The 12,776-nt window shown below is 43.3% G+C and overlaps 2 protein-coding genes across 2 annotated transcripts; both read left to right on the top strand.

Annotated features, from left to right (window-relative positions):
* The first annotated feature begins 1,163 nt into the window (after positions 1–1,163).
* On the top strand, positions 1,164–2,858 carry LOC147885155 (SNF1-related protein kinase regulatory subunit gamma-like PV42a). The gene is made up of 4 exons (XM_087397279.1): positions 1,164–1,604; positions 1,723–2,071; positions 2,288–2,662; positions 2,760–2,858. The coding sequence occupies exons 1-4, from the start codon at positions 1,222–1,224 to the stop codon at positions 2,856–2,858; spliced, it is 1,206 nt and encodes a 401-aa protein (XP_087253405.1). The 5' UTR covers positions 1,164–1,221.
* A 3,014-nt stretch (positions 2,859–5,872) lies between these two features.
* LOC147885154 (uncharacterized) lies at positions 5,873–6,292 on the top strand. The gene has a single exon (XM_087398029.1). It carries the CDS (start codon positions 5,873–5,875, stop codon positions 6,221–6,223), a length of 351 nt encoding a protein of 116 aa, XP_087254155.1. The 3' UTR covers positions 6,224–6,292.
* Positions 6,293–12,776: the final 6,484 nt, after the last annotated feature.

Here is a 12,776-nt window from a genome sequence, read left to right as displayed (position 1 = left end):
AATTGCTTCCATGCAAGTCAGTGTCTTTTGTTAAAAAGCTAATGTGTGTGTGTGTGTGTGTGTGTGTGTAGAGAGAGAGAGAGAGAGAGAGAGAGAGAGAGAGAGAGAGAGGTTGGCAACAAGGCAACAAGGCAATAAGGCGGCAGGGAGGTCTTCATATATCTATCTATCTATATATATATATAATACATAGAGAGAGAGAGAGAGAGAGAGAGAGAGAGAGAGAGAGAGAAGCTTTGCAATTGGGAAAAAGTTATGAAGGGATGTCACACAAGAGAAGATTACCATAGAAATCACAAATTATCTTAAAAGTCCTGAATGTTTGAGATTTATAAATGAAACCTTTAGTTTTATTAAAGGTAATCTATGATCGCAACTTTGAGACGAAGCGGAGCGGGTCTCTAGACGAAGAGGATGTAGGGGGTTACCCGTGCCACCTATTCTTCAAGTTGTCATTTAAATTTGCAGGTCTATGGGGACGGGATTGGGTTGTTAGAGAATGTTCCCGCTCTGCTCTAACTGAGCGGGAATGCTATGTTTGGAGTAAGCGTTGGAGTTATGAGGGAACATCGCAGGCATGGAGCTACCATGTTAGATTGAAATAGATTGACAGCGTTGAGTGGGACCTCCGCCGCAGTCTCCAGCTGCTCAATCAGCCAATCGAAGCCCAACAGTGAAGCCAAGATTCACGAAATACAAAAATACTTGTGAGACCAGCCCCGTATCGCCCGGCTGGAGAATGAAAAAACTCGTCTCCAATGGCGCGAAAAAATGTTAGAGTTTGGGCGTGGCGGGGCATCCCGCTCACATTGGAGTGAGCGGGTACTCATCCAAAAGAGCTCAAGTGACACACGCCCTTCTTGATGACGCCGCGTCACCACGTGCTGCCACTTGGATGTGCACGTGTCCTCTAGCGACTTCACCCGTCGTCTTTTCAAGTGTGTCGTGTATGGCAAAGGAAGAGTTCCCAACAAAACAGAAACAGAAACAGAAGGGGCGAGGGGCGTGGAAGAGAACTGTCTACGTATGAGGGCGGACGCAGTTCTGAATTTCTTACGTAACCGCCGAGCTTCCAAGAACTCCCTCAGCGAGCGAGAGAGGGGGAGAGAGGCCAGAGAGCTTGTGTTGAGGGGAAGAGGAAGCAAGGGAGAGCGCTTGGGCGGAGGTGAATAGATTGGATCTAGTGCTAATTCAAGGGAGATGCAAGACTGATCGCAAGACATGGAGCGTGGAAGCGTTCTCACGAACATCACTGTGCAGCAGCTTATCGTTGGCAAAGGCCGGCTCGTGGAGGTGCCTTATACTGCTTCGGTTGGCGATACCCTGCATGCACTGCTCGCCCACAACATCCTTTCCGTCCCAGTGGCAGCTCCACCTGGTCAGTGGATCGGCGCCGGAGGCTCCATGATCTTGGAGTCGGACAAGTCCACAGGAGCAGCGCGCAAGCACTACATCGGAATGGTTAGTGTTTTGGATGTTCTTATGCATTTGGCTGAAGTTCAGCATCAGGATGATTTCGACAATCTCCTCACTACTCCGGTATCAACAATCATCGGTCACTGTATCGAAGGTCTTAGTCTCTGGACCATCAGTCCTCACACAAGGTTTGTTCCATCCACATCGTAGCTTACAATATTGTGTGATTCAAGCTGCCAAGTTGGCGAAACAGATGGAGTTGCAAGTTGTGTAATTGACGCTGCTGTTTTGCCATTTCTGCATCAGTGTGTACGAAGCCCTGGAGCCCATGAGCAAGGGAATTCACAGAGCCTTGATGCCGATTGACAGCCAGATGGAGCATACAAGTGGGATTGAGTTGCAGGAGGCTTCTCCTGGATACCGCATGCTGACACAGACCGACCTTATTCACTTCCTTCGGTTCGACTTGACCAGCATCCGATTCATCACTTCGCGCAGCGTTGAATCACTAGGAGCAGTGCAGCCCAATGTTTTTGGTGTGTCAGCCGACATGACTGTGGCCGATACTCTAAAATGCATGAGCCAAGCCTCTCTATTGGCGGTTGCAATAGTGGAGCCTTCACCAGACAAGGATACGACGCCGATGCTTGCACTGGTAAATCCATCTACCTCAACTTGCTGTTATGTTTGCGTGCAAATTTAGGAACCCCTGCAGCTCTTACGCCAAATATTCCGTACAGATACACCTTTTGATCTCATTTCAACTCTCATACTGAGTTTCGGCAATGTCTTCCAGCTGATGCTGCTGATGTCCTCAGTAACCGATGTCTCGATCTTAAGAACTAATGTGGTCTGTTTTGGCTGCTTGCAGGCGAGGGGAAGAAAGCTAGTGGGCACGTTCTCTGCCAGCGATTTGAGAGGCTGCTCTTCAGAGGGGTTGCGACTGTGGAGCAGATCGAGCGTGCTGGCATTCGTCAGGAAAGCTCATGCAGCGAGGAAATATGGAATAGGAGGAGCGCTTGTGGGATCGGAGGCGCTGGCTAATGCGGATCTAGCAGGAGAGGCCATCAAGGTGGACCTGGTAACCTGTCTTCCTAGCAGCAGTTTGGAAGAGGTGATGAGCAAGGCAGTGGACCACAGAGTTCACAGGGTGTGGGTGACTGATGAAGATCAGCAAGGCTGCCTTTTGGGCGTTGTTGCCATGTCTGATATGTTGAGGGTAATAAGGCAGGTCATGAAAGAGGAGGTTGAGAGTTCTTACCATCTTCAGTGATAAAGATATACAAACTATCAGCCATTGAGCATGTTTGTTTATGTCTGGAATCGGCTGAATTGGTTCATAGGTAAGCATGAGCATCAGTCAATCGAACTGGTTTAAGCTACCTGATGACTCCATGCAGCAGCCTTCTCAACCCAATGGTTTTGTGAAGCTTGGAGTGTGATTTTAGCTGCTTCCCAAAATTTGGAACCATATTGAGGGCGATAATTCCATCACAAGTAGGGTAGAGTATAAAATTGGTTGAACCATATGTAGAACAATGCTTTGGTCACAATATATGTTAGAGTGGAGAGTTTGGGCACCCTTTAAATCATGTGTTGGACTTGATAACTATGCTACACTTTTTCAAATACGATATGCTTTTGTAGTGTTGATCCTGGAACCATTGAAGTTTGTTGTTTCTACTTGTACTTTTCTAGAGGATTATAGAATCACATTCAGGGTAATAATTTCATCCTAGGTATGTTACACTTACACAGCGTAAAATTTTGGGCAATGATTGGATCATATGTAGGGTAGAAGTTTGGCCACAAGTTTGAACGATATCGGCGATGATTCTGTCATAGGTGTGCTGCATAGTTTCAAGCACTAGTATTGCTCAACATGACATAGTTTCAGCCCCCCCCCCCGCCACCCCCCCCCCCCTCTCTCTCTCTGTTTCTCTCTCTCTCATGTTTTGTCTTTCTCCATGCACTTTGCAGTCTTGAATTGATTTACTCCTGCTTGTAGACAACAATTGAGCATCGATTATGTGGGGGGAAAATTTAATCAGTTTTGAGTAGGACTTGGTTTTTAGAGTCTTTGTTTACGATGGGTCTATTGGATGTGCTCCCTTTCCCAGTTTAGGCTTGTGTTAATTGGATATTTAGTTGGTGATTAGTCTTTTGATTTCCACCACCCAAAAAACAAATTGATTGAATTTTTTGAGTTTTATAGGCTAAAAGATTCATATGAGCGTTACAGCATCGTACATTTGTTAAAGCATAAAAAGCAATTACATTATGTCACAAATAGCAAACAAAGCATACATATCCATTTTCAATACTTTTCTTCCTTTACCCTGGTGCCGTTTATACTAGAATTGGCACCTTAGAACCGTTTCAATGTATGGGGGGACATACTAGCCTCCATCAATAGGAGTAAAATAGAGTTGAGTGAGTCTTATAGGCTAAAAGATTCATACGAGTGTTATAGCATCATACATTTGTTAAAGCATAAAAAGATTGCATTTTTCGAGTCTTATAGGCTAAAAGATTCATATGAGAAATGTAGCACCGTACATTTGTTAAAGCATAAAAATCAATTATATTAATTCACAAATAGCAAAGCATACATATCCATTTTTAATACTTCTCTTCCTTTACCCTAATGCCGTTTATACTAGAATTGGCACCTTAGAATCGTTTCAATGTATGGGGGATATATTGTCTCAACTCTATTTTATTCCTATTTGTTTGGACCATGGAGGCTAATTAACTTATGTTTGTCCATGGATTAATTTATTTATTTGGGTTAATTTATTTATTTAAGCTATGTCCGAGAGGAGTGCACATTATTCAAGAAGGTAGGATTTGAACCCACAATGTTGTCTTTCCCACATGTGAGCCCTACCACTAAGCTATAGAGTAGAAAAGCATACATAGTGTTAACTAAAATCTTTAACCTATTAACCACGACAAATAAAAAAAGAAGCAAGGACACGTGGAAGCTTGGAGGCCAAGAGTATGCCACGTGTCCAAAAATTTGTGGATCATACCTTGAAGAATTGAATTGATCCTTTTGCAGACCCTTGCTTCCTTCTGCACCATAGTTCATAGAGAGTCAACAGGATGAACCAAACAAAGGCTTTGCAGCTATAGGCGATGCCAGCCATTGCAAGGAAGGAAGAGAGGAGTGATGGTTGAAGCAAAGAGTAGCTTTCAGGGTAATTCTGTTTTGCTCTAGATCTCACAGATCCCCCACATAAAATTTCCATGATATTAGTCGCTTGCATTGCATAGTGCTACAAGTCAAAGAGTACCGCAGAGAAAGTATTTGTAATTGTGGATTGGAGACCTCTGACCTCAAAAGAGCTTGCTAGGGGTGACTTCTCTATTAGGGAGTGTTGAGATGAGAAGACGATCAATCACTTTAACATATCCTGTGGGAGAAAAAACATCATTTTCGCTCTGTTTGGTAAGCACCTGTGTTGTATGATACACATCCGAAAGTGAATTAAAACACACCCCTTCGATCTGCACATTTTACTCATAAGATAGAATCTGCTGATGCAAAATCTATAGTCTAACTCAAAAAGTGATGCAAAATCTACAGCCTAATTTGATCTGGGATGATGGTATTGCAAGTTCGATTCACTTTGCTATCTCCCCATGTGTAGGATAGCTTAGATTTGTGAGTCGTTATAAAATATCTTCTGTTACGATGAGCATAAGAAGGGTTTCCTCTCTATGTGCGGACAATTCTGGTAGTAGTGTATGAAGGATCCTGATTGTCCATGATTGGGAGGTGCCAACCAACAGCTCGAAATCTCAATTTGTGAGGAGATCAACAGGGTCACCCTAAAACGATGTCCAACCAATCAAAACATAGACAATGTGTCCACCGAATTGGATCACCCAGCCAACAGAACACAAACACAAGAGATGCGCCATGGATTTGGATTTGCAGATGAATCTGTCATTATTTACAGTAGAACAAGAAGAGCAGACGAAGATAAGATGATTTCGTGTAGCATGGTGATGATGATCAATTTACAGGGAGGAGATAATATTTACGGTAGGCAGCCTAGGGAGAAGTTCCCTAAAAATTTATCATTCCGAATTTGTAAAAATCCTGAGAATGCTTTTCAGATTCTTGTGCTTTTTTCTTCTTAATTTAATGTTTGTGATCAGTATCACATGCTGAAATCTCTCACTGATCATACATACGGACATACAGTTACAAAAGAGATATGCCTGTTCTTCTTCTTGCCGACCCGCAGTCCCCCTATAATACACAGCAATAATACACAGCAAGCACTAGAAATCTAGCGAGCTCCGTGGTGGTCTGCTATATTCAATCCATTGTGATTCAATACCATCTTCTTACGTGAAATCGCATCACGATTTATTACTTGCAAGGCCCGAAACAAGCACCGCGACGGGTGAGTTTGCAGTAGATAGTTGGATCTGCTCGCAGATGGCACGTCCTAAAGGGAAGGACGAGAAATCACCTTTGGCTTCGTCTAAGGAGGAGGTAGGGAGCGGAGATGAGGATTCGGTTCCGTCACGGAGAAAGAGAGGAAGACCTCGTAAGATTGTGAAAGACGAAACCGAGGAAGAAGAGGTGAGCGAGAAAACGCAGAAGGAAGTGACAAAGGAGAGGAAGAGGCAGAAGAAGGTGCTAGATGCCAACGAGAGCAAGGCAGCAGAGAAAAAAACAGAGAACGGGGAGGAGGCAACAACGGCTGCAGCAGCAAAGCCAAATGGAAACAGGAGGAAAGGGAATCCAAGGCGAGCTGCGGGGGCATCATACAACGATGGCAAGTGAAGTCCACTGGGGGATTTGCAACACATCGACTTCCGATTGGAATGAGGATTTCTGTGTAGGCGATGTTTCCACCAAATAATAACAGACAACCGTTCCTTGCTCTTGATCACCGTTATTGGTGTCTGCTTCTACCAAGTGCCCGAATTATTCCGTAATGATCTTATCATCCTGGAATTGGTCAGGTGAAGTGTCCCTCTCGTTTCGCCTCTTCATTCGTTTTGTGAAGGCAGGAAATCTACAGTTGTCAAGAAAGATTGTTGTTACGAGAAAAATATATGCGGCGTAGAGCCTTGTATTGGTCAGGTGAAGTGTTACGAGAAAAATATATGTGGCGGAGAGCCTTGTGTCTCCATCCACCTTTCTTCAATTATGACTACGAGTAACCTGACCCGTCTACGACAAGCTAGCGACTCGCTCTGCGGGGTCTCAAGATGCTAAAATGTCTGAAACCAACAATATAACAAAAGAAACATTTAAATGCAAGCAACATACTCTAACAAAAAAAAATCTCTATGACATAGTACTTCAAAATATTACATCCGAAAGTGAAGCCAGAGAACTCATTGATATGTCCAAATACACATCCGCAAATAAAGTCCTAACTGGACATACAAAATCCACAATAGACACACAAACATTCCTAAAGGGGAAAGTCTGTGGCCATGTACTATAGGGAAAAGCCTGCGCCAGCCATGTACTCCACATCCGCCACGTCCAAAAAAAATTCTCTATGACAGAGTACTTCAAAATATCACATCCAAAAGTGCAGTCACATGTCTGAACATGCAATAGCTACATCAAAGAACTGATTGATATATCCAAATACACGGCCGCAAATAAAGTCATAACTGAACATACAAAATCTACAAAAGACACACAAACATCCCTAAGGGAAAAGTCTGCGGCCATGTACTGCAGGAAAAAGTTTGCGACGGCCATTCACTCCACGTCTACCACATCCGTCGCATCTACCGCGACTACGAACATACAACGAAGTACCAACAATCGTATTCAGAATGAATGTTATCCTTCGAAATCACCAGCATTGGTACCAGTAATGATTTCAGCTTCTAACACTTTCGTGTGAAACTCTTTCCAAATACACATCCGCAAACAAAGTCATAACTGAACATACAAAATCTACAATAGACACACAAACATCCCTAAAGGGAAAAGTCTGCGGCCATGTACTATTGCGCCGGCCATGTACTCCACATCCGCCACGTCAAAAAAAAATTTTCTCTATGACAGAGTACTTCAAAATATCACATCCAAAAGTGCAGTCACATGTCTGAACATACAATAGCTACATTAAAGAAGTGATTGATATATCCAAATACACAGCCATAAATAAAGTCATAACTGAACATACAAAATCTACAATAGACACACAAACATCCCTAAGGGAAAAGTCTGCGGCCATGTACTGCAGGGAAAAGCCTGCGACGCCATTCACTCCACGTCCACCACGTCCGCCACGTCCACCACATTTGCCGCGTCCACCGCGGCTACGAACATACAACGGAGTACCAACAATCGTATCTGGACCGGCATCATATAGAAAGCTAATTTAGGAACTATAATTATTGAGCCATAAAACTTTTATACATGTATGTTTGTAAAACCCAACTCATTCTTTAGAATACTTACTCAGACGCAAAGGGCTGTCACCAATGCTGACAAAGGTATACGTGTAGTCCCCATTTTGCCCTCGACAGAAAATTCGTGTCCGCACACATTCATAGTATCCCAGCCAGCGAACAGTGATGGTCTGTGGTCCATCATCCCTATGAAGCCGACAAGCCAGGACAGCGTAATATCCCAAATGGACTCGTCCATCCAAAGGATTGTGGACGTGGAGATTCATTAGAAACCTTGAATCAGGAACAGTCCTAAAAGACAAACAATAGCATGTTTTCCCACTCACATATAATCCAAAAAAACCTTTTGTTTTAACAAAAATAAAGCAACAAACAATGTACACAGTTCTTACCCAAGGTAGCTCTCCAGCTCAAGCAAATCCAATAACAGTTGCGCACTCTCCAGAGATCCCCAGCCCGCAGGATCTGCAATTTTCTAAAAGTGAGTGACTATACTATTAAACATGTCAACGTAAAACGTGGTTGTCAAGCAACTATGTACCTTGCACCTACGCTCTTGTTTCGGTGACAAACGTGAACTGCCTAGACATCCTATCGCATTGCAAAAAAATAATGCACGTGTCAATCTACATATACTGGAAAAAACAATAGGCTTTGAAGAGAAAATAGCCTGTAGTGTATTGCAAACCCATAACTCAAATGAAAAATAAAATCCAAACATTATCAAGGACACAGTCATGAAATATTACATCTCACTTCATATTTGTATAAATAGCCAACATTCCCAAAGACCTATGATAGTTGGAATATTGAAAGAACTTAAAGAAAGCTATACAAAGATTACCAAAATGAAGATTTGCCACCCAAGAAAGTTTGAGGAGGGCCTGAAAGAGCAATGTCATACTCCTAGGCTCTTGCTGTTGCCAATTGCAAAAATTCCTTGTACACAACATTTGTGGTAGAAGTATTATCCATCTCCTCGCCCCTGGCATCAGACGCACTCTGCGAAATGAAAACCTTAACAGCGTTTGATGCTCGGATACGTGAAAATGCCACGTATAGTTGGCCATGACTGAATACCGGTGTCGCCAAGTACAGCCCCAAAACAGACAATGTTTGGCCCTGTGACTTATTGATTGTCATACCAAATGCCAATCGGATAGGAAATTGCCGTCTCCTCATGTCGAATGGAAGTTTAAGGTTGGTCGGAATGAATGTTATCCTTCGAATAAACGTTCTATCACCAGCATTGGTACCAGTAATGATTTCAGCTTCTAACACTTTCGTGTGAAACTCTTTGCATATCAACTGTGTCCCATTGCACAAACCCTGGCGAGGATTCAAATTGCGCAACAAAATTATAGGGGCATTCCTTTTCAAAACCAATCGATGCGGGGGATATCCACCACTAAGATCAAGACTGTTCAAATACTCGACTGCAAACAAAAAGGAATCTCCCCCTAAGTTGTCTACTGAGTCTGCACTTAGGTACTCCCTTTCCTCACCGGGCATTGCCTTCAATGCCATAGCGTTAATTGCATCAACCTCGATGTTTCGAGGTGCAAGAATAGCACGCTCTCAAAAGTATGGTGCACAGTCCAAAACAGTTGCAAGCCCTCGATACACCCATCCAATGAGGCCTTCCATGGACTTTGTCTCTAAAAGCATATGCGATGGAATCACAACAGTATCTTCTTTTGTACATCTATTTATCCCATTGCCAATGTCGAGAACCCATTGCATGAACTCTTGCTCAACACAATTATCACCATTCCGAAGGACCCGCATATTCTCCGTCAACTTCAATACTGTAGTGCAACCCCAAATCCTTGAGTGGCATAAGGTAGCATTGACAATGTCCTCTCGTCCTGCCTTTGGAAGAACTGGCAAGACTTGTCTAAAATCCCTCCCCAACAATACCACCTTCCCACCAAAAAGCTGCTCATTGGACATGATATCTCGCAATGTTTTGTCTACTGCCTCGAAAGCAAACCGGTGAGTCATGGGTGCCTCATCCCATATTATCAGCCTAGCCATCTTCAAAACATCTGCGAGTTGACTATTAACCTTAATATTGCGACTGCTAGTACCATCCAGCTCCAATGGTATCTTGAATCGTGAGTGTGTCGTGCGTCCATTGGCTAGTAGTAATGCAGTAATCCCAGAAGATGCACATGCCAAAGCGATGAGCCCCTCCCCACGCAATCGAGAGAGCAAGCAATTGTAGAGAAAGGTCTTTCTAGACCCTCCTATACCATCGAGAAAACAGAACTCTCCACCATCTCCATAGACGCTTGCCAAAATCTGATCGAATGCAGCATGTTGACAATGATTCAAGGACATTTCCATTTGCTGGGCGGTCTGTGCTTCTTTCACACAATCAAACATTCTTTCTTCTTGCAATAAGCCATTTCCAGCTTCTCACAAAGATGTTCTATCTACAACAGGCATTCTGTCAAACTCAGCCAACCTTCGCCCATGTTGTTGAAGAATGTGCTCCAAGTGCAATACAGCCTTCTCTATCGCTAGTTCACGATGACCAATTAAATTCCCCATACTTGATTCCAATATATAAAAAAAATCATCCGAAAGCTTAGCGGAAAATTTTTCCCACAAAAGTCGAGGAGACGTTGGCTCACAGAAAACCAATATTGGTAGGTGTCTCAGTTGTGCACTATTTTGATAAAACATAGCCTCTTGCATACACACAAACCATTCATCATCACTCTCCAACAATCCCCGTGCTATGCATGCTGCCTTGAAAGTAGGGTACACTTGACTGTCAAAAGTACGTAGGTCATCAAAGGACTTGCATCCCGTGCACACATTAAGAAGCATACGCATGAAGTAGAGCTCACCAGCTGAGGGGGAAATATTGTACATCCGACCGATGGTATTCCCCTTTTGTCTTCTAGTCCACTGCTTACTGGTTTTGTTCCAAACAAACTTGTCTGGCAAGTCACCATACAGCAAGTTGCTTGCCTCATATTGCAACTGATTGTAAGTGAACCATTCTGTGAGGGTGGTCTTTTGATTTTGTTCCCTGCCTACAACATTTTGCAAATCATCATCATCTCGAAAGATGACGTTATTGCACACATTAGGAAAAAAGGGAGCTCATTTTGGGGCCTTTTAGAAGAGAGAGAAAATAGGCTCTCAACCAATTAGGAGTGGGCCAACGTAACGTTGAAAATTCAACAAAAGAAGATGAAAATAAGAAAAAGAAATAGTACTATATGTTCGTAGAAGCATGTCACATTAATGAGGTGATCTAATTTGAATCTTTAAAAAATTTATTTTCTGTGCAGAATTTGGTGATTCTGACACCGCAGACGCGTCCGGAACGGCCCAAAACCCCAAGAACGGCACTGGAAACGCTGGAATCGGACATCCGGAGGCCCGAAAACGGCCAAAAAAGGTCGAAAAACGGGATTTGCAGCAAAATGCGATATTTCAAAAGGTGCCAGATCGCATTTTGCTGCAAATCCCGTTTTTCAGCCTTTTTTGGCCGTTTTCGGGCCTCCGGATGTCCGATTCCAGCGTTTCCAGTGCCGTTCAAAAGGTGCCAGATCGCATTTTGCTGCAAATCCCGTTTTTCGGCCTTTTTTGGCCGTTTCCGGGCCTCCGGATGTCCGATTCCAGCGTTTCCAGTGCCGTTCTTGGGGTTTTGGGCCGTTCCGGACGCGTCTGCGGTGTCAGAATCACCAAATTCTGCACAGAAAAGTGTTGCTCTTATATGAACATTGAATGTAAAGCATGTGAAAGAATATATTTATTCCTTTTCACACTGACATTTCTCACGCAAGTATCCATATTTTCTTGCTTTTGTAGAGAGAGAAAAGAGAAAATAGTGAATTTCTTACAGGGCCCCAAAATGAGCTCCCTTTTTTCCTAATGTCGGAAGATGAACCTGCAATCTTTGCACATCGGGTTTTTCATCGTACGTGGCATACTCGTAAATCCACCAACATGCTTCTGATGCTAACACGTAACGTGCATCTAAGTAACTACTAATCTCATCAATGCCACCGTCAACTGTGTTGTGCAAATGCCCTTGCTCTCCTGCATTATTTAGCTGCATCCTGATAATGGCTCTGTCATGACCTTTGTACACATATTTATACAAATACTTAACTGCAGTGATTGTGGAGCATATTTCAACATTTATGTGTGCCTTGTACTTGAGAGGAAAGGATTAAATGGCACAATCCAACGATTATCAATCACACCCCTTTTCACTTGTATCTTTCTACCATTATCACGACGCATGTAAACTGGATAGCCATCGTTCCCAACAATAGTAGTCTGCGAGAATCCACGTGGATAATGACGAATGCATTTTCCATCAACCATGCAAGCTGCAGATGGATTTAGTGCACCACACGGACCATGGACATTACATTGCCCAATAATATCATGCAACTCCGAGAACATTGCCTTATCTGGCAACTCTGCACACACTAATCGGTCATAGTGACCGGTCTCCACGGGTTTGAAACCACCTTCTAATATCAACAATATGTGTGAGTGTGGCAGACCTCTTTTTTGAAACTCTATCACACTCACATATCTAGCCACCTTCCCAAACAAATTATGTTTTGTAATTGACTGCATCATGTCCTTATGCTTTTGGAAAAACACACGGGCTGTCAAATCTGGATGGTCTTGTGCAGTTTGCCCCGGCAACAATGCTATAGATATTTCAGGCCATTTGGGATTACAGGTGAATGTTATGAATAAATCAGGTTTGTCCCTTTTCTTGACAATTGCCATAGCATCTTGGTATAGCTGGCACATATACTGAAGCCCTCCCGTAAAAGAAGAAGGCAACACCACCCTATGCCCTGCAGCATTGCCAAGCATAGTACGTGTCCCATCAGCTGTATTCACCATGTCCATCAACCCTTGATAGACTTCAGCGCGTAGGGAAGCTTGGTTGTTTCGTATCCACA

Source organism: Dipteris shenzhenensis, chromosome 26 (genome assembly GCF_047967505.1).
Source record: "Dipteris shenzhenensis isolate YYH24624 ecotype China chromosome 26, Dip_SZ_1.0, whole genome shotgun sequence".
Classification (NCBI taxonomy): domain Eukaryota; kingdom Viridiplantae; phylum Streptophyta; class Polypodiopsida; order Gleicheniales; family Dipteridaceae; genus Dipteris; species Dipteris shenzhenensis.
Note: the sequence above shows the minus strand (reverse complement) of the source record. Positions and strands in the feature narration are given on the sequence as shown.

Excerpts from the sequence above, each read along its gene's own strand:
- LOC147885155 (XM_087397279.1), top strand. The coding sequence starts at position 1,222 with ATGGAGCGTGGAAGCGTTCTCACGAACATCACTGTGCAGCAGCTTATC. Across the intron at positions 1,605-1,722 it reads ACCATCAGTCCTCACACAAG|TGTGTACGAAGCCCTGGAGC; the intron begins GTTTGTTCCATC and ends TTTCTGCATCAG. Across the intron at positions 2,663-2,759 it reads GGCAGGTCATGAAAGAGGAG|GTAAGCATGAGCATCAGTCA; the intron begins GTTGAGAGTTCT and ends ATTGGTTCATAG.
- LOC147885154 (XM_087398029.1), top strand. The coding sequence starts at position 5,873 with ATGGCACGTCCTAAAGGGAAGGACGAGAAATCACCTTTGGCTTCGTCT.